This window comes from Sinohyriopsis cumingii, chromosome 1 (genome assembly GCF_028554795.1).
Source record: "Sinohyriopsis cumingii isolate HCF-2022 chromosome 1, ASM2855479v2, whole genome shotgun sequence".
NCBI lineage: Eukaryota > Metazoa > Mollusca > Bivalvia > Unionida > Unionidae > Sinohyriopsis > Sinohyriopsis cumingii.
The window spans coordinates 88,054-111,540 of NC_142961.1; the positions used below are offsets into that span (position 1 = coordinate 88,054).

The following is a 23,487-nucleotide window of genomic DNA, read 5'->3' on the forward strand; positions in this document are numbered from 1 at the left end:
TTTTCTTAAAATCAGTTCAAGAACTTCTGGTATTCTCCAGAAATGAAATGGAAGAGTAAATTCATTTTTTGTATCACTGAAACTTGAAGCTAACAACTCCCAAATTAGCTGGGCTCTTTCTTAGGTGAAATGATTAAAATACATGTACAAAGTTTTTTTGAAATTGGTTTAAGAGAATGTAAAATTTTAAAATCGGTTTATAGCAACAGTGACCTTGACCTTGGAGTAACTTTTCCCAACTTTGTTAGAATCCTTCCTTGGGCTAAGAGGTACATGTGTACCAAGTTGTATTGAAATCTGTACATGTGAAATGTAAGTTACCATCACAAAATGAATGCCTACAGACGATGGTAAAGTAAAATACTGTCATTGGTAGGGCATACTAGTAAGAAGAGAATATGTTACTATTACGATCAGATCGGTCAATTACTTTGCATGAAAGATTTAAAATTAATATGGAAATAAAAGTCACTAATATCAGAGATGGAATCTTGCCTTTGAAACCAATTATCTTCAAATGATTCGCATTTAAAACCCAAGAAAGAAAATGGCGCATCACTAGTGCATTGTATTTTTCATTTATACCCTGTATAAATTCAAATCATAAATGGCAAAAGATAATTATGAAACAGTTTTTGAAATGAGATTAAAGAAATCATTTCAAGATTTTTTCTTCTTCTGGTTTTAGTATTAATGGCCATAATTGATAGTGGATTGGCATTAATTTGTACAAACGTCAAATCCTTCATGCAAGCATCCTTACTATCAAATTTGGTTGAAAATTTGTCCTGTGCTTTTATGCAGTTAAAAATAGCAACTGCCACAATATGAACACGAAGCCATCTCTCATACCATATTTACTTGCTTATAAGTCACATCAAACTGCAAACAAAAAAGATCCAGATCTGCCGTAGCATAATGTGATTGCAGATCTGGGTCTTGTTTGTTCAACTGATGACTCTTAACAAATTGCACATAACCAGATCTACTGATGCATTATGCAACAGCAGATCTGGGTCTGTGCACTTTGCAGTTGGACTAATCTTATATGAATATATATGGTAAGCTAACTTGGGCTTACAGCCAGGTAGCTAAAACAATAGGCAACTAGATAAATTTAAATTGAACTATTTATGTCAACTTTGCTTTACAAACCTGGAGTCTGAACCACACACAAAATCTGTCACAATATCCTTATCAATTTTATATTCTTTGGAGAGATGTGGGAAAATAAAGACACTGATTCAGAACATGTTTTATTTACATATAATATATACAAACCTGGAGTCTGAACCACACACAAAATCTGTTACAATATCCTTATCAATTTTATATTCTTTGGAGAGATGTGGGAAAATAAAGACACTGATTCAGAACATGTTTTATTTACATACATATAATATATATCACTGATATATAAAGATTATCTTTTGTCATCATCAGAAACCTTTTTCCGCTTTCCAGGTTCAGTTTCAAATCTTGGGTATATTGGAAAATTGTCTGAAATGATAGAAAGACAGATTCCTTCAAAAGAGACTTTTGCATAAAAACCTGTTTTATTCACTCTGAAAAGGAGTGAAGAGTGAACTAAAAATGTGTTCATGGAACAAAGATGCCCAACCACAGTGCCTTAAAATTGACCTGAATGAAAACCTAATTAGATGGCTGGCATCTTTAACTGCCAACATGATTTTACAGAAAAAGATAAAGTGATATATAAAACAACTTTTTATAGTAGAAGGATAATGTTTACTTTTTTACCTCTGGCTTTGCATAGATCAAAGTTTTGATTATCCATCTACATGTTTGTATATGTTTCACCTTATTATTAGTAACATATCAATAATTATTATATGCTCATTTTTTTCTCTCCGTTAACTTTACATTGTCAGAATCGTTCAGTATTTTATGATACTGCACACCTTCATATTGCATTGAAGTGCATAAAGGAACTACTTTCATTGTAAACAAACAATGGACGCAGAGGCCAGCACTTTTGATTTGTAAACAAATCATGTACATTTGCGTAGTAGGTGCTTTACGTTTTGGTTGATTAGATTTGTTTCTGAATGAAGTAAAGCAGATATTTAGTGGACTGCCACATACCAGCTGCTTTGGCACATTCCACGTTAACTTTTCTGAAACAATGTTTCGGATTTAGTCTAGCTATACAGTAGATGCAGGAAAGGGTCCTTACAAATAACATACAAGTGACAAGGCATAAACTGTCTTCTTTAGCTGGTAATAAGAATGGCAGAAAAAATATACTTACAGTTTTACATCCTGAATTTCCTCAAAATGTACTTTCTTAGTTCACAAAATCCTAATTACATGAGCCATGTCATAGGTTCTCAATCTCGATTACACATTTCAAAATTGTACTGTAATTTCGAATATAAGTGCAATTACATCATCCGTACTGCATTCAAAATGAAATAAGCATTAAATTCCATAGTGTCTTTTTGATAATTGCAATTGAAAGACTTCATATTTTTTCCACATTACAATTTCAAACATTCAATGACAGAAACAGAAACATATTTGCAGATGTCAACACGCTTCTCCCTCACTTCTTCAATCCGATGTATTTCATGTGGAATTGTCATATATAAATCCAGTCCATAATCACAAAATTTCGCTGAATAGAAACAAATACCAAAATCTATTCATTCCAGATCAAACGGAAAAGTTGTTGCAATACGCATTCATTCACAATATGAATCCAAATTTCAATTTTAACTAGACACGCCATTTTGTTTCAAAAGTTATGTTGAGTGCACGACTAAGTTCAAACTTATCTGGCCAGAGTTATGTGCGCAGTAATAATGTTGTGTAATGATGAATCTGCACTTGTGTATTTTGTTTGGAATATGGCATACATTCAGTTACTTTGTTTCTTGTAGCGTATTTTGTTAATATAATTAAGCATTAGGTAGAATAAGAAAATGAGCATATAATAAAAAGGTTAATGCATTTGTATGGGAATATATGAACTCGTTTTGTTGGATGGAAATTTACATCCGAAAAGCTTGTTCATATTTTCCCATACAAATGCAGTAACCTATAAATACAGAATTAAAACATAATAACTAATGAAAATATAGTAACATACTCAAACAATAATATTTTCAATCAGAAATGTATAAACTTTTAAAATGCAAAATCAGCAAAAAACTTATGCAATATTTTACAAACTATAGAGAAACAATTATCAGATATGTTTAACTTTTCCATTTTCCTTTAAGTGGACTTCAGCCTGATCATTATAAAACTGAAAATACAAAGTGTAATAAAAATCATATGGGCTGTGATGAGAGAGCGTTTGAAAATGTTAAAGGGACATAACTATGATAGACATTGATCAAAAGCTCATATGTGAAACATTTATCATAGATATTGCCAGTACAGTGAAATATTTTATAGTACTCATTGCTGATGGAATGTATGCAAAATTCTGCCCGGTTGCTCAGCTAATCAAATCTCAATTATTTTTAACAAATAAGGACAAATGTATCTGCAAACATTAATATCAATGATCTTCACAATATTTCTCTTCCTGGCCATTCCTGGATTAAAGAAGTAAGGAAACAGTATTTGGGGTTGGAAGGAACTTTTTCTATACCCTAAATATTAATAGTCATTGGATTCTATATAGAAATCTCTGAACAGTGTCAATCATACTGAATTACAGTGCCAACCACACATATATTGAACATATCTTCAATTCTGGAATTGTCCTAAACAGTATGGTTTACTGTTAGGATGGGTAAACAGGACTAGTGAAGAGACAGAAGGAAGGGGTGATTACAAGTGGTATCCTAGAGACAGAAGGAAGGGGTGATTACAAGTGAGGTCCTATATCTTTGGATAGATTTTTCCAATAAAAGTAAACCTTACTTTGAGTATATCTAATCTCCTGTGAACCTTGTTCTTCATTTTCCTTGCCTGTCTGGAAAATAATGACAAAATATTCATGCAAGATGCATATGGTATACTCATAGTTATTATTTTCTATTACAAGCCTGAGTCCATAACATCCAACTGCATGGTGTATCAAACAACTGTATTACATAAATGACTGAAAACTGCATAAATGCATGTGTGTTTATTAGGGTTAAAAATAATAAACACTCGATGGAATCAGAATACTTTATGTTAAAACCCCAGTTTCACTTTCATTTTTAGTTTTCTCCAAATATATTGGATTTCAAAACTTAAATAACAGGATATGTGATATGTGACATCAGAGATGAGACCAGGCAGTGGATTATGATGCCTTACTGCTATTTAGAGACATTAAGCCTTACAAAAATCTCTTGAAACTGAAACTAAGTCTGCCTACCTCTCCCTATATATATATATATATATATATATATATATATATATATATATATATATATATATATAATTTATGAATAAATAGATATAAACAGTTTTATTTATATTTTTATTATGTATAATGCACATTTTGTAAATATATCTTGGTATATTATTGAGGAATGTTAAGTGTTTCATCAGATAATAAAAATTGTGATGTGCATAATACTTATAATCATATAAATCATTATTTTATAAATAATCATAATATATTGGAAATTTATTTTATAAAAGTTTTCATCATTATATGTACATTATGCATTAAACATAATAAAAATATTAATAAAACTGTTTATTTAGTCATAAATTTTGGATATAGTTATCAATAGATATATATGTATCTTCAAGATGCAGTTTTATGTATTTATATGTATTTTAATAAAATTTATCTATCCTGTTAATGCATTTTTCCATGTCAATTATTTGTTAAAGAACAAAACAATTATGAATGGTAAAATTTTAAGCTATGACATCATCTTGTTTATATCATTGACCACTTAGGAACAGATGTATTTAATGACATAAGCAAAGATTATTACATTCAGTTGAAATTCAGATTGATGAAGCAATAAAGCAAAACTGGTCATACATCTATGCGCTGGTGTAATTTATTTTATCATTTATATATATATGGTTTCAAATAATAAAGTCTTTCTTAGATTCCATTACATCTCTGCCAATTTGCTTTCACCAGTGGATAAAAAAACACAAAGCAACCAGAAAGTGATGTCATATATACAATCTAATGTTAAAACATAAATGAATACTACATGAATGTTTCCTGGAAATGTCAATGCAAGTTGCTCTGAGAATTTAGTCATTTTTGGAGTGTTTAGTGTTTGGTCCAAATTGATTCTTTTACCAAAATACAAGACTGTTACAAAATACTTTCTCAATACCTATAAATAATCACATAAAAAGTGATTACATGTATCAAAATGCTTTGTAACAGGATCATCATCTTTTCTAGTTTAGTTTAGGGGGAAAATGTTTGGCCTCCAAATAGCTTGAAAAATTACTGTTGCTCCCCATTTTCACGAGAAAAAAAACATTCAACAATTTAAAACCATTATGTTAGTTAAAACAAATTATCTGAAGTATATAAAAAAGAAATAATAACCTAGTTTCCCCCATTAATTGGGCTAATTAAATTTTTCTTGAGCAAGGTGAAATTGGAGTATGCACTTTTGGCTTAATCTGCCTGTTGGAAGTGTCATACAAACTGGGGACAACTTGACAGAGAAATGAGTAATCTATGTTGTAACAATGTTTTTAAGATGAAGTGAGTACAGCTTTTAAATGGGCTATCTGCATGACTAGGCACTATGATGACAGCATGTAGAAAAAAACTAACAATATCTTGCAACTTTCTTACAGAAAATAATGCATGAAATGACCTCCTTCATTCAATTTGCTGATCCAGTCAAATAACACTAAATATAAATGAATGTCAGTACAATGCAATCATACAGTATGGAAACTGTATGTGCATTAAAGGCTGAGATACCAATAATACTACAAAGAAATCCCATTAAACATGAGGTTAGGGTCCAAAAAGTGCCATCATCTTACCAGTAATTCCAGAAACATTCATGCTGGATGTGTCGATTAGGATATATTTTTGACGAACAATAAAAAGTCCAAATTGGTCATTTTCAGTTTATAATAAGAATCTTGTATTTAGGTTAATAAACTTTTTTTTAAACTGAAACTCATACATGGGTATCTGATTTCATAATATACAAAAGACGAATACTGCAACAAATGTGAACTGCTTCCAAGATTGTCTGTAAATACATGTCAGCAATAAGCGACCCTCAACCAAGTTTGGAAGTAAGCAATAAGCTACCCTCAACCAAGTTTGGAAGTAAGCAATAAGCTACCCTCAACCAAGTTTGGAAGTAAGCAATAAGCTACCCTCAACCAAGTCTGGAAGTAAGCAATAAGCTACCCTCAACCAAGTTTGGAAGTAAGCAATAAGCTACCCTCAACCAAGTTTGGAAGTAAGCAATAAGCTACCCTCAACCAAGTTTGGAAGTAAGCACACAATTTCGTGAGTAATAAACAAGGAACAAGATTAAGTGAAATAAAACTGGTTTGAACATATGACCCTGCAATGATGCAAAGAGTAGCATGTTTGATTATAACAGAATCTCTCCTCCATAAAAGTTCAATGGTTGTATTCTAGCATCCATAAATAGTAGCAGACTAAGTAACATGCAAGCTTGACACTGACAAATGGCCTGGTATATCAGAGTGATTTGAAGCTGATATCACACTGACAAATGGCCTGGTATATCAGAGTGATTTGAAGCTGATATCACACTGACAAATGGCCTGGTATATCAGAGTGATTTGAAGCTGATATCACTCTGACAAATGGCCTGGTATATCAGAGTGATTTGAAGCTGATATCACACTGACAAATGGCCTGGTATATCAGAGTGATTTGAAGTTGATATCACACTGACAAATAGCCTGGTATATCTAAGTGATCTGAAGCTGATATCACACTGACAAATGGCCTGGTATATCTGAGTGATTTGAAGCTGATATCACACTGACAAATGGCCTGGTATATCTGAGTGATTTGAAGCTGATATCATCTGTATTTCTAACTTCATTTTAAGGAAATAAAAAAGGATCAGTGAGTCTGAATTTAAGAATATACAGTTATGGTCAAATTACTACTTAAAAATTGTCACAAAAGATATACTGCAGGGATGTATTTATATTTATGGAGTTAACTTTCAGAGGTAACATGAAAAGTGGGTGGGATTTGTATTTATGGAGTTAACATTCAGAGGTAACATGAAAGGTGGGTGGGATTTGTGTAATGGTAATAATCAAAACTGCTCCGGATTACTCTCCGACAACATCAACCAATTTTCAGACCTCTGCCACAAAATAATTTATTCGGCTTAAGATGATGGGTATGTAGTTTTTTGTTTACCAAAGAAATGAATGATTTTCAGCTGCCAGTCTCTTGACCATGGGGCAAAGCTGACAAGCTACATGTACATGAAGGCAGTATCATAATTGCAATTATGATGCACAGCATATTTTCAACAACTGCTAGCTGTAAGATTAATGCTGATGATCTGCAATTGTTAGGTAAGTAAATCAATTTATTGATATTTTGGGTGACAAACCTATTTCAACAATGGCATTGTTTGGCGAATGGGTTTATATGCCAGTTAATTGGGCAGGCACTCGTCTATTGTTTGCACTAAACTAAACAACAGCATATACAATGCATTAAAGACAAACACAGGGAAGAATTATTAGTGTTATTGTGATTGGTTCTATAGAAACTAGATACACAATTATCAGGTAAAAATAAAAGATGGTATCTTTCAAAAGTTGACAAGCTAACACAAAAGGCAGAGACTAAAATTTAACATATCTGCAATGAACAAACAAACAAAAACACTGAACATTTGTATTTTTAATAAAACCAAACCTTTTAATTCAAGAATAAAATGCATCTCACCATATTAGGATATGACTAACTCATTTTCACTGCCAATAAAATTTATTAGGAATTCAAAAATCAGCTGACATAATCAGTGAAGAGGTTGAAAAATTCAAGGGCCCATCCACAGCTGAAAATCTTAGATAACAAAACAAGGGTCCAAATTTAAACAGGATCCCTTGAAGAAACTGATGCTCTAAAAGAATTTCCAGGAATTCCAGATAAGAAAATTTCTTCCTTTTAACTGCAGTGTAGAAACCATCTCTTTTGTTCACCAGTGATAAGATTTAGCTGCTGTGGTACACATATTGGATGTCAGCTTGGTGCCATTTTCATGTAGGACAAAGTCAACATCTTTAGAAGTTGCTTGGTGAAATTCCATGCCATAATGATCATCCATTCAGGAAAAGTAGTCAAAACAAGAATTTTAAGATATGGTTGGATGTACAATTTGCACCATTTTGACGTAGGCCCAACTAGGTATAATAAGTATACTGGTGAAAATATTGATATGGATATGGCCATCAATTTGGAAGGAGCAGAGACGAAAATATTTTCAAGATGTGACTTTCCATTTTGGAGGTGTGGCACCAACAAGATTTGCCACAAGGCTGCTAAGGTGGATGTACTGGACATCAGATTAGCATCATTTTCATTTAAGACCTAATCAACATCATAACAAGTCTTCTGTAGAAAACCTCATGTTAATATGACTTCTGTTTAAGCTGAGTTGTCATAATAAGATTTTTAAGATGTTGACCATGGCAGCCATAGTGGATGTTGTATCAACACCAGCTAGACATCATCTTTTAGTGAAAACCCCATGTACATACGACCATACATTCAGGAGGGGTAGCCAAACAAGATTTTCAAGCTGTCTGCAATGCAGGCATTATTGGATGTCAGGTCAGTACCATTTTCTTTTGAACCCAAGTGGACATCATAAGAAGACTTTTACTGAAAACTCCATGTGACCTTCCATTCAGGGGGATAGCAACAACAAGATTTTTATTACGGCTGCCATGGTGGCCATATTGGATGTCATATCAGCATCATTTTCATTTAGAATCAACTAGAGCTCATGAAAAGTAGTTTCATGAGAACCCAATCTTGATATGACCATCCATTCAGGAGGAGTAGCCATAGCAAGATTTTTAAGATGGCTACCATTGTGTCATATTGATTGTTTGAGCAGTACCATTTTTATTTATGACCAACCAGAACATCAGATGAATAGGTCTGAAAAGTACCAAGGCAATTCTCTTAGTATTGTAGAAAGAGAAGCAAGAACAAACTTGTGTAAACAGATGGATGGACAATGGGCAACAAACGATCACATAAGCTCTTCTGGTCTCTGTCCAGCAGAACTAAAATTGTTAGATAATCTCTGTTCAAATTATCTACCCAAAGGACCTTTCACAGATATGTTTTTATAATACAAGCAACAAAGTTGTAAGTTGTTAATGTTGTTATAGGGTTTAATGCCATTTTTTCAGCACAAGATAGGCTATACATGGCAGCCAGTATAAATGTTGAGGGAAGAACCCGGGAAAACCTCGGAAAGAACCACCAACCCACGAGACAAACAAGAAATAGTCCTATTAATTGTTATAAAACATACTTGACTTGCTTCCCTGTTTGTTTTTTCCAGCTCCTTTGCCCTCTGCTGTGTTCTCACCATAGTCAAGAAATTCTTCTCAATCTCCTGTAAAAAAAATAAAATGACATATTGGCCTTTGTATAGCACAAATATAGTGTAACATGTCTTAGTGGACACCTCTGTATATGAGACAAATGTTCACAACATGTAGATCCACAAGAATCATCCTTCTATAAATCTCCTGTATATAATGGGCAATTGTGTAATGCAGACAGCATTGTTTTATTGGTCAGCAAAGTTGTGCATAATGGACACTGATCTTTCAACTGTGCAAAATTTGCCTCCCTTGCAGATTGCTGTCAAATGTGCATAGATTTGTAATGCCCAGCTTGTTTAGACAGTTAACTATTCAGCAGATATTAATTTCATGACTGATGTGATCTTGCTTCAATGAGACTGAAGTTGTTGTTGTTTAGGGTTTAACACCATTTTTCAGCACATGATGGCCATACATGGCAGCCAGTATACCTTATGGACAAAGAACCCAGGAAAACCCCAGTATGAATCACCAATCAATGGAAGCTACTTGCATGCTTTTTCACAAAGCAACATTGACCTAGCCTGAGACTTGATCTCACGCAGACCAAGGAGAGTCAGTTATCGGTAAGGGTGAGTGCTTAGATCACTTGGCAACTAGGGCCACTGAATCAGATAAGATAAAGTATATATGTGATAATAGGCACTCCACTGATTAACACAATGGTAGCTCTGAATATCTGGTAAATTAAATGATTCAAGTGTTTATGTGTGACCAGACCTGGCTCAAACTTAGTGAAATGTTAATAGTGCTCTCTGTCAAAATACTTACATATTAAAGTACATTGTACAATGCAGTGAAAACAATATTTCAAGGACTGTAATGCACACTACCACATCTCTTTTAATTCAGGTCAATCACCAATTGTTTTTATAATACTGGTAGTGAATGCTTGCTTCATATAGGAAGGTTACAAATATCATTTAATAAGAATGATGATAATTCTGCATTTACATTCACCCCTAATCACTGTTGATGACACTATTAAGTGCATGTTGCCCCAACCTTTGACCTTTATTAGATGAGGCTAACTGCTTAAATGAATTTTTTTAATTTTAATTTTACAATTATTTGTTGATGACCAGGATTAAATATCCTAGTGCATGTTACTGCATGAACAGTTTCAATTATTGTTTAAATCTAAACATATTGTGTATTTTCATCATTTAGTTTCACTGCTAATGAATGGATTCTAACATTTCCAGTGCTGGATTTTTATAGAATGTTGTTGTTGTTGTTGTGGGGTTTAACGCCATTTTTCAGCACACGATAGGCTATACATGGCGGCCAGTATTAATGGTGGAGGAAGAACCCGGGGAAAACTCCGGAAAGAACCACCGACCCTCGAGAAGCTACTGGCAAGCTTTCCCACATACCCACATTGGCTGAATCTTAGACTCGAACCGCCGCAGACAGAGGTGAGATGGCAGTGATCCGTAACGAAGAGCGCTTTAGACCACTCGACCACTCGGGGCCCCTTTATAGAATGTAATAGTGCAGTAAAAATATTTCAGAATGAATCCTCTTATTACTATGAATTTCAAATTTTTCACAATTAACACAACCCTCAGAGTCATAACTGAATGAACTGTAATGAAGTACTAAACCCTATGTATACTGGACAATTTTGTTCTGTCCCTTACATGTCATTAATAAACAAGTTTCACTATACATAAATATTTTATAAAATGTTAGCACATATTTATCTTTTGTGCAAATAAGGCAGTGTGCTAACATTATTTTACAGTATTTATAATTTTAATGGGACTGGAAATAATTATTGGTAATAGTAATGATGATTACTGGGACTTGTAATGATGATCAATGGGACTGATAATAATAATTACTGGAATTGGCAAAAGAGATGCCAGATACAAAGGATAATAAGAACAACAAAATATAACCAAATAAATTTTAAGACATAAGAATTAAGGCAGTTGTTCTGTATGCAAAATGGTTGCAAGATGTATGCAGCAAAAAACAATGTGGACTTTTGCAAAACAAAAAGATTATAACGATGTGTCAAAATTGGCAGAGTATTTACTGAGAGGATGTAAAAAAAAATGTATCATCTGCCAGCTGTAGAATACTGATATGAAGCTATCCAAACGGAACTAAATAATTGGTGAAGAAAAGGCTGGTCAATTTTTAATTGAGAAAAATTACTGAAGCTGTCCCAAGTTACAAATCTACAAAATACATATATCACATATTATTTATTTAAAGTCCAACTGCAAACAAGACACTGTCACATAATAAGCAGGCAGGTCAAGGTCTATCTTGATTGTTCTACTAATTACTTGTAACAAACTACATAGACTCAAATCTGCCAGCACTTTATGTGACTGCAGATCAGGGTCTGTGCAGTCTGCAGTTGGTTTAAACTTACAAGCAAGTATAATACAGTATTTGATTCCATACAAATGGACAGGATAAGAACTGCAATTTACATTTACAGACATGTCTAAAGAAAGAAGGCACATTATTATTTCTGGGGCATTAATTGTTAGGACTTAAAATTTGGTAGAAATAAAGTCCCTTTACTGCATAGGTTATTTCTCTCATTTTGCCAAATTTCTGGGGGGAAGTCATTTATTCCCACATAGACCTTACCAATAAAATATGCCCAATCTATCAAGTTACTTAAATGCATAAATGATCTAGCACTCTATTATCATATACAACTCAATCAAATATGATATAGTATATTGCACCTCTCAATCTAAAATCATCTGTAACAGGGTCCTTAAACATCGATCATAGTACAAGTAATTGAGGGAGATTCAAATTTTCATTATTGGTTTGGAGAAAAGGTGAGGGTGCTAACAACTTTCATTGATACCTAAGATTTATAATCCCTATTATTCAACACAAATATTCATCCAATCAGTTTTTATGGATATTATATCTGAAGAAGTAAATTAATCCTGCCCACTGATACCTGTAATTAGAGAATCAAAACAATGGCAGATACAGGTAAAACTTCCCAAGAAAATTAAAGATTCTGTTCTTATTAATCTAATAAATGATTACTAGAGTTTCACCAATTTACATCTGGCACCATTGTTGTGGTTCACATGGTTGTTCCAAAACACAAAACAAAAAAAAACAGCAAAAAATGAGCCACATGTGATGCAGAAAGCACCCCCATGTTACTTTACTGACATATTCCTAGCCATGAACAATACTCAACTCTCATATCATTCAACTTCATTATTGTAATAAAATATCTTATTTTTATGTTTGTTTTCTTTTAAGCCATTCTGAACAAAAAGAATTATAAAACAGTTTATATCGCTTCAATGCACATATTGGTGTAAAGTATCTGGAAGTTTTCTCTTCCACTCAAGGACAGAGGTGAGATGGCAGTAATCAGCAAAGGAGAGCACTTTAGACCACTCGGCCTCTATACACATTTAATACATCAAATATTTCATAGCTTATAGGCAATATGCATGTGTTGCAAAAGGTCTTGTAATTTTTCGCATAGCCAATCTAATGTTGAAGTTCTTCTATACTACACATAATTTACAGTTTAAATGACCCTGCCAAAATTAAATTATGCTAGCTTTACAGATATTTTCCGGTGGTCTAATTTTATTAAACTTTGGATGCTTCTAGGAATAAAAAGTGTTAATAAATGTACAATACAATTAAAGTTTATCCTGAATATTTTGCACTGAAATGCATTTTTGTGATATTGGGATAGGACTGAGTAATCTTGATGGTACATGTATATAAGTAAAACCTTGAATGGACCAATGCTCTACTTTCAATCTAGAAACTTTAGCATTACAAATGTTATGATGGCCTGTGGCAACCATATTAGATATCAGATCAGCACAATTATTTTTTTAAGACCAAACTCACACTGTAAGATGACATCTAGTGAAAAGCTGATGCCGATACAACTTTCCATGCAGAAGAAGTTGCAATAACATTATTTTCAAGATGTTGTTTTGATGGCCACAATGGATGTTAAATTGGCACCATTTACATTTAGGACCAACTATACATCATAGGAAACCTTTTAACGAAAACCCCATATTGATAAGAAAAACGTACAGATGCATCTGCAATAATAAGATTTTCAGGATGGTCAGTGTGGTGGACATACTGGACGTCTGGGTGGACCATTTTCATTTAAGACCAACTAGACATCATCCGAAGTCTTCTGCTGAAGACTCCATGTCCATATGAGTAGTGATAATAAACTGTCAAGATGGCTGCTGTGGTACCCACAGTGGACACCAGATCAACGCCATTTCCATTAGGAACCAACTAGACATCATAAAAAAAATTTTTTGTGTGTGTGAAAATCCCATGTTAATATGAAGAAAAAGTAGTAGCCATATCAAGAGTTTCAAGATTGATGTTCAAGTGGAACCACTTTCACTTAGAAGCAACTAGATATCATAAAAAGTCTTCTGGAAAAAAACCAGGTTGATATGACTCGCTATTCAAAAGATTTTCAAGATGGCCACTGTGGTGGTCATATTGAATATCTGAGCTGTACCATTTTCATCTAAGTACAACAAGGCCTTGAGATGAATATATGTATAACACTGAGATGAATGTATGTATAACATTGAGATGAATGTATGTGTAACATTGAGATGAATGTATGTATAACACTGAGATGAATGTATGTATAACATTGAGATGAATGTATGTATAACATTGAGATGAATGTATGTATAACATTTCACAGCAGTCCTCCAACTAGTCAGGAGAAGTAGCAATAATATCTATTCAGATGACAGGCAAGAGGTTGTTTCATAAGCACTACTGGTTAATGACCATTAAAGCTAAACAATTAGACTCTTCATTCAAATAACATAATATTCTGATAAAAAAGGTGTCAATAATAGATCTTGATCAATGCTAAGATAGTCAGGAAATCTGCAAAGGTAGTGCTGGCAAAATCTGCAAAGGTAGTGCTGGCAAAATCTGCATAGGCAGTGCTGGCAAAATCTGCAAAGGAAGTGCTGGCAAAATCTGAATAGGTAGTGCTGGCAAAATCTGCAAAGGCATTGCTGGCAAAATCTGCATAGATAGTGCTTACAAAATCTGCATAGAGAGTACTTGCAAAATCTGCAAAGGTAGTGCTGGCAAAATCTGCATAGGCAGTGCTGGCAAAATCTGCAAAGGTAGTGCTGACAAAATCTGCATAGGCAGAGCTGGCAAAATCTGCAAAGGTAGTGCTGACAAAATCTGCATAGGCAGTGCTGGCAAAATCTGCATAGGCAGTGCTGGCAAAATCTGCAAAGGTAGTGCTGGCAAAATCTGCAAAGGCAGTGCTGGCAAAATCTGCAAAGGTAGTGCTGGCAAAATCTGCAAAGGCAGTGCTGGCAAAATCTGCAAAGGCAGTGCTGGCAAAATCTGCATAGGCAGTGCTGGCAAAATCTGCATAGGTAGTGCTGGCAAAATCTGCATAGGCAGTGCTGACAGGTTGTTGTAGGTATGGAAATATACTTTACCTCTTCTGTTGGAGGATCCTTCCTTCTTTGTCTTAACCATGCTGCATGAAGAGAAGGAACAGGAAATACATCTTTAAAGGATGATAATAATGATCATTCAATAGGAAACAATCTCATTTGCAAGTCATAACCAGTCTATTTAAAAAAAAAACAACATTATCTTGAGAAATCCTCAGAATTAAGAAGCTAATTGTCCATGTGAATGAAACTTTTTGAATCTTAAAGCAAATACAGATATTCATCAATAGTAGGGCATATTCAGAAAATCCAAGTTTCCATATCATATGGTTAATATAAACAGTTTTTAGTGAATATGTAAATACTGTTTAGCAAACAAACTGAAAGGAACTTTCTTTACATTTATTTGAATAATAAAGCCTGATATTAAAAACTTGCTTTGATCAATGTAACATGAAAGCAATTGAACATAATAGCACACTTGTAATTGCTTGTTAAATACACCTATTGTGAAGGTTTCAATTCATAAATTATCAATAGGCTTTGAGATAATTAATTTTACACCTGTATTAAATAGCTTTATTTGATAGTTTACTAATGTAAAAATACTTAACCAAAACACCCAAATTAACACAACACATTGTGCGTCACTTGTCAATTATCGGATCAACAGGTAGACACTTGTCACTGCATGATTTTACAGGTAACAACATCATCACATTAGGATTTCAGCAGTAGGGTTATATTAAATTTGCAAAAATGGTTCCTTGAAGGTCCCCAATTTCGGGAATTCTGAATTACTGTTCACAGAGGTTTTTACAACAGAGAATTTAGAAGAAAAAAATTTGTTCCAATCCAAAACGAGTTCATAAGAATTTTAGATTTAGGGTCTCGTTTTCAAAAGTTTCACTGTATTTTCAATAGTGTGATTGACTGATTCAAACTGAAAACTGTTTGATTCATTTATTCTATTTACTGAAAATAATTTGTGATGTCAAGTCAAACAGCTGTTGTAATTCTAAAATATGTTATTAAACTGATACAGTTTAAATGAGTATAAGTTATCATATCATCATGGAATATTGATCCATACCAGTTTACTGGCAGATTGATCCTGTCCAACTACATGTATTTACAAACGTTATTAATTACAGATAAACACTGTCATTAAACACAATTACCATTCCATTCTGATGGGATTTCAGGTACCTCAAATAAGTCTTTACTTGGTGGTAATACATATCTACTTCCTCTCAAGTTTCGAGATGGATCTGAAAAATAAACCCACAAAAAACCAATTACAATACATGAATGAATGAATACAGAGTATTTAATATTAAGATAATTACTTTGATGTAAAGTTCTGTTTTCCAGACATTCTTCTTGGAACCAACAGTATTTATCCAAATTCACAATAAATAACTAAGACCATTACAAATTAGCTTCATTTTTAAGATATGGGGCACCATTTTACTATTTATTATCAATGTTAAGTTTTATATCATGTATTTTGAATTTATATCATTTTTCTAATATGATGCAGGTGAATTAATTGTATCACAAAATCATAATAAATATTGAATTTAAATTTATATGATATCATATATTAAAATTTATATCACCCAGTGTTGAATTTGTTATCATATTTAACATTTATAAGATAAAAAAAATAAAAAAATCTTGGAATATCCCATGCATTTGTGCTGCAGCAATTAGGAAAAAAGTCCAAATTCTTTCCAAAGCTTTGGTCTATGCAAAGTTTTACTAAATAAAAAAATACAACAAAAAACAGTTACAACTATACCCAGATAAAATCATTGCAACTGAAGCTTAATTCTGGATTCCGATAGATTAATTTTGCTATCTCAAGGTATATGAAAAATACTTCTGCCTGTCCACTGCAAACTGAATTCAGTGAGGCTTGTAGTTATGGCAAAGATATACATTAATATACTTTCTGAGATGCAATCTGAAAGTGGGTTGTTTCCAGGTACCATCTCTTCTCATTTGATATATAAATGGTGATGCTTAGCTCCCTTAAATTAAAGGAACAAGACTGGTGGATGTGCCCTCCAGCCATAAAATCACTTCTATGGGGTTTAAGACTGAGTTATTATTGCCATGTCAGTGAGAATGATTAAAGTTATAGCTCCTTTTTTATTTTAAAAGCGCTGTTGTTTTTTTTTAATACAATATTGTGAATTTATATAAATGAATATATGCCATAAATTTAAATATATGACATCATAAACTTAAAGATGCACGAGGTAAGTTCCAAATGCATTTATTTAGGCAAACTTATATTTAAAAATATTACATGTATGTTTATCTCGAGGTTGGCGTGAATGATTATTAAAAAGAAATGGTATAGACTTGTTTGAAAAGTAATTTATTTAATTTTCTGTTTTCTTATTGTTTCTGCCTAATTTAGATTTGTGTATAATTTGATCAAATGATGACAAGAATTTAGCAATCGCGAGTTGCTGTAACACTACCTTTCCCTTTTGACTGAATTATTGTTTGATCATTACTGCATTGGACATTTTATATCAATGCACTGGTAATTAGGTTTTTATTTTGCTTTGAAATTGTAAATACCTAACTCATTAAGATCCCAGTATGACAAAACAACGAACAACAATACAGTTTGATTCAATGCTCGCAATTAGGCTACTAAACGTATTTACATAATGGCACCACCGCAATTACATTGTAGGCTTGATTATGCACTGAATTAAGTACATCCCTTGAAGTCAAATCATGGGCACCATTGTGATAAACTTTAATGATATGTCCAAAATACAATAATAAAGCTTCGTAAATAATGCTTGGAAAATTATGCTAATGTCATAAAAGGTGAGTGGTAATAATAAAGGCTAAAATTCTCATATAGTTCAACTAAGATCACCATCAATCAATTTTAGTTTTGTGTTTTAGCTGAACAAACATAATAACTTTCCACACAATGGAAAGCTTGATGTTTCAGTGTCTCTTATGTTGATAGTCGGCAAATTTCTTTCATTTTTGCGACAGAAGTACAGGTCAGTTAATCATTATAACCCTGAAACTGGCTTGTGATAAGAGGGAATTTTGACCGGTAACTATACCAGTACATTGATGCATAATTGCCTTTTATTCCTTAATATTAGCACCATTACTGTAGTTTTGTAAAACAGGGTCAAAGGCATACCTATGGACTTTTTTCAAAAGCTAAGTAGGGAAACAATAAAAAAAATAGAGATTGGGACCTAAAATCGGAAGGTTTTCCGTGGCATTTTTAAAGTCTTGTTTTCACAAAATACAGATCAATCTTCCTGGTCCAATATGTGTGAAATTTGCAAAAAAGACTTGCCATTTCTCCCTGTGACATGTCCTATTTTCCCCCAGTATGAGCCCTATTTTCATATTCTCGTCAGCTGTGGTCAAACTGCACAATAGCTAAAGATTAGTCTTAAATAAGCAAGCAAGAAAGCCAGTGCAACTACTTAAAAGTTAATCCTTATCCATGCACCAATTTTGTGAATTTTTTGTTGTTGTTGTTGTTGTTGTAGGGTTTAACGCCATTTTTCAGCACACTATAGACTATGCATGGCAGCCAGTATTAATGGTGGAGGAAGAACCCAGGGAAACCCCGGGAAGAACCACCGACCCACGAGAAGCTACTGGCAAGCTTCCTCACATACCCACATTGGCCAAATCCTAGACTTGAACCCACGCAGACAGAGGTGAGATGGCAGTGATCCATAACAGAGAACACTTTAGACCACTCGGCCACTTGGGGCCTCTAGTCATAATAGATTTGTGTGTATGTGTATATATATATAGAGAGAGAGAGAGAGAGATTTGCAATTATTTTCATTCCCAATTCTTCATTCATATTTCTCATGTTATACTTTTAATATCAGTCTGCAGATGTATTTAATGTTGTGTTTGGATTTTGTGAAAACAACTGGCCCTCTGCCGTAATTCAAATAAACCAAGCTCTACACTATTGTGTGTTATGCAGCACCAGCAATTGACTGGCAAATAAAGGAGTCCAAATTTTGTTGAACAAAAGGTACCAAATTAGCCAGCCTCATGGTACCATACATGTAGCAATTATTTTCCCCACTTTGAATATCCGACCATATTCCCTTATTGTCAACTCGTAAAGCATTTAGTAGTGTTTATTATAAAACATGTATTCTGAATTAGGTTTTGGAGGACACATTTGTGTGGTATGTATTTTCATTCCTCCTTTTAATTTAACGATGGTAATTATCATTGGTATATACGGTATAAAAATGTCAGGTATTCACTCATGTAAGTTTCTTTCATGGGAATGGCGCTACAGCAGATGGAGTTAAAGCATCTGTAGTGATCATTCTTGGGATTGAAATTAACTGTGGACGATTTTATTGTTGTGGCTTACTTTTTTGTTCTGGTTTACTTTCTTATTTCTGTATTATTGTAGAGGTAAAAAAATCATTAATTTACGTGAATAATGTTTAAACTTAACATTCTATTTAGTAAAGAACCGAATTCTTTATAGTAATTATTTTGTGACAACAATAATTCACAGGTGATACAACAGAACATAGGACTTTTCTTGTTTATAAGAAATGAAAATCAAAGACATAATGTAATAATCAGGAGTTCCCTGCAAAATATGGAAGATATTAAAAAATCGGGAGGTAGGCATGAAGCAACCCAGAAAATTGGGAGATTTTTTTCCTCCCGGCATGCAAGTTGACAGGTATGGTGTAAGGTCACTTACATCAAAGCAAACTACAACTAAGCTTTTACGGTATTAGCATCAAACTGTATTGTTTGTTCACTGTGTTGTCATACTGGGATAACATTTTAATGAGTTAAGTATTTACAATTTCAAACAAAGTAAAAACACAATTACTGGTGCCCTGATATAAAATGTCCAGTGCAATAATGCATAAATAATAATTGAGCCAAAAGGGAGAGGTAGTGTTACAGCAACTCACGAATGCTAAATTCTTGTCATCGTTCAATCAAACTATACACAAATCTAAATTAGGCAGAAACTAAGAAAACAGAAAATTAAAATAAATACTTTTCAAACAAGATTATACCATTTCTTTTTAATAATAATGCACGCCAACCTCGAGATAAGTATACATGTAATTTTTTAAAATATAACTTGCCTTGTGCATCTTGATATTATACGCAGGTCATTCACATTTTAGTGTTTATACCTGTTCAGTTTGGGGGTCTGCTTATATGCAAATGGGCCTATACACGAGTATATACGGTAGTGGTAACAAACTTGTGCTTATGGATGGATGGATGGCAGACGACGGTCTTCAGAAAACAGAATCCCAAAAGCTCTGCTGGTCAAAAACCAGAAGAGCTAAAAAAAATAATTTTGAAAGTAAAATGACAGGTCAATAGCTTGTGCTGCTTTAACTGGAAATGTATGATGAATATTATTCACTTTATTAAATTTAAAAAATTTATATATCCACACATTTCAACTTTTTTAATCATGTATAGCAACTTTATAACATATGGTAGTTTCCTGACATATAGTCTTTCCACTGTTATGATTAGCTGGATATTTACAATTTTAAATTATTTTAAAAGTGTATTCATGTCACATTGCCACAAATAATAGAAGAAACAAAATTATTTTGAAAAAGGCCTTGGCACAATGATTGTGTGAACAATAAAAAAAACAAAACAATAATGTGAGCTATTCATTACTGTTTAATAGTTCTGTAGTACTAGATACTAGACTGCATGGTTGATTCAGACACTTACTGACCAGTTTGTCTCATTGACTTGTCAATTGGTCACAGTATGTGGTGCTGAACTAAACTTAATCAATATTTTCTTATTAGACTTATCATGATCATGACCAGATTGGAACCCAGAATCTACAGGTTGCTTTATTACCTAACATCCAAGCCATCCAAAAAGTTTGGTCAAGGAACTTGCTCAAGAACAAAAGTTATTGTGAAAACAATTTTTTTCTGACCCACAATAACCGTAACCTTTGACTATTTGAACCCATAATCAAAAGCCTATCCTCAAACCTTAGGGGCACACAATTCATAAAATTTGGTCAAAGCATGCGCCTACTGCTATCAAATATAATGCAAAAACAATTTTCTTGTTCCAGCTAGTCACCTTGACCAATGACCTTTTCACTCCAAAATCAACAGACTTCTTCCTTATCCCAAGTGCAGGTCATCCACAATGTTAGGTTTCAGCAGAGGATGCAGAATGAACGTTCTTGTGCAGAAACTATTTTTTTTCTTTTAAGTTATTGTGACCTTAACCTATGACCCCATAATTATTAGGTTTCTTCCTTACCCAAAGTGCAAGCCATTGAAGCAGTTTGGTAGCCATATTTGTGTGGGCAAGCCCATTTTTCCTTGAGGCAACAGAAGTGGTGTAGTTTCCTGTTTTCAATAAGCTCCGAATAATTTGTAGATTTACTTAACTTTGTGAGTTACACCCTTCAAAAATATGCATAGGAGTTACTAGTTATTTTGTTCAATATTTTTTAACAGCAATAATGTATTAAAACTAGACATTGGAAATAATGGATGCAGATGATACAGCTATAACTGCAAATGGACCATTCTAGAAACCAGACAAAACAGCAAGCAGTCTGGTTTTAGCCTATACAGTGACAGATTTTGTTTGGTTTGAAATGTGTGAAATACGACATTGTTAGACACTTCCTGGAAACAACCAGGGAAGAAATTTAAATGTACCAATAAAATGAAATTGAATCCTTTTTTATATCTAATTGTTTATTTTTATTTTTTTGTTTCTAAAATTGGGGTACAAACTGCTTGGAGACTATAGTACAAATCACATGGGTCATGTATGTGCATTTACTCATTTGAAATTAAAAGTAAATTGTTCTTTTAAAGTTTAACACTAATTTTCTTTAATCAATGTCTATTCAATCCTGATTATTTAATGCTCTGCACCTTAACTGTCATCAATAAAATTCCAGATGAAAATTATCTATCGTTATGGACTTTTATAATGTGGGCAATGTATTAAATTGGGTCAAATTAAGAGCATGTTGAGTGGAATCGTCACAACTGAGGGTAGTACGAATTTGTTTAATAATATGCATAGCTTTCAATGTGACATCACAGCATGCAACATTCAATTCGGATTGTACTGGTCCACACTATTAGGATCATTTCGTCCAAAAATGTCTAAATGCTTTAACATTGATTTGCTGTATGCACCTCTCGGGACATCTATATAATGACCTTCCAAAAGAATATGGATGTATACGAATCCAAATGAAGTGAAAACTTGCCACTTAAAGTTATGTAAAATCAAGTTATAAAAAATGACACCCATTACTGAAATAGTCGGTGTTGATTGCCTGCATGACACATGTGACGTGTACTGTAGGTGAATACATTAGTTATCTTTGCTCTGGTTACAGATCAATTATGAAAATGCATGGAAGTTTCGTTAAATACTGATATCGTGAACATCATAGGATGGCTCTTTGGTTTGTGCTACCATAAGTGCTATTATAACTGAATAATGTTAAAGCCACAAATCTTCACAGAAGTAAATGTACAAATGTGTCTACCCTTCTCGACACTATGTGGGATGGCTATTACCCCCAGATATGAAATTCACACATCGCACATTAACGACATGCTTCTTGTATTTTGGGTTCCATTCCTGGTGTTAAGTAGTTCCCCGTTTTATTTGAGTTAGTGGACAGGGTTACCAGCTTTCTTCTCGAAGTATTTATTTCCATACTGATCTTGTCCCATAAAATGTTCTTTTTGCTTGCGTGCGTAATATAAAGAAGTTTTCAGATTTTGCCAAAACTGAGCTAAATAGCCGGGCCGTTTTGACATTTTTGTGTGTGTCACCCTCCAACAATCATCCGGGCATTTCGTGATCAACTTAGCCGAGTCTACTACCAAGAATTTATATCATTTGTCAAGTCTCTCAACTATAAACCAATGAAACAAAGGATAAGATCAGTGCTAGCTTAAATATCGTGTATGGTAACCTGTCGATATTCTTAATCGGAACAAAGTTAGAACTTCTGCGCACTTGTGATGGTAGAAGTTGTTTGCCCAGGCTATTGGACAATTCGGCCCAAGACAATTCGGCCCAACTTGGACCGAAAATAAGACAATTCTGTCCAACTTAAAAGACAATTCGGCCCAACTCGAAAGACAATTCGGCCCAATTTTATAATACAGCTGACAATAGTTTTAATAAGTATTTATTTTTAACGTATATTTTGACAATTCTTATATATGTTTTTACCGTATAGTTCAAAATCCTTGCATTAGGTAACTTAATTATTCATTCTCATTTTAATTAGTTTGTAAAATAGAATAGGTTGAGAATAAAGTTTAAAACATTTGGTGAACTAGATAAATGTTTTCCGAAGTTATAATGGTTAGGAGCTTTCTGATATCTTTAGGAAAAACGTCCCAAAGACAAATATTACTGTGGAGAAAGGACGTCTGATAAAAAGTAT

At 33.4% G+C, this 23,487-nt stretch overlaps 1 protein-coding gene across 2 annotated transcripts; it reads right to left on the reverse strand.

Moving 5' to 3' along the window:
• Positions 1-1,369: 1,369 nt before the first annotated feature.
• Positions 1,370-22,913, reverse strand: LOC149806299 (NADH dehydrogenase [ubiquinone] 1 alpha subcomplex assembly factor 2-like). 2 transcript variants are annotated; one of them, XM_089951302.1, is made up of 6 exons: positions 22,717-22,903; positions 16,169-16,258; positions 15,030-15,070; positions 9,474-9,557; positions 3,898-3,949; positions 1,370-1,500 (listed from the first exon to the last, which is right to left on the reverse strand). In XM_089951302.1, exons 1-6 carry the CDS (start codon positions 22,847-22,849, stop codon positions 1,424-1,426), a joined length of 477 nt encoding a protein of 158 aa, XP_089807428.1. In that variant the 5' UTR covers positions 22,850-22,903; the 3' UTR covers positions 1,370-1,423. The 2 variants fall into 2 exon arrangements, with proteins under 2 accessions (XP_089807428.1, XP_089807431.1); XM_089951305.1 differs by lacking the exon at positions 9,474-9,557 and having other exon boundaries at positions 22,717-22,913.
• Between the last annotated feature and the right edge of the window lie 574 nt (positions 22,914-23,487).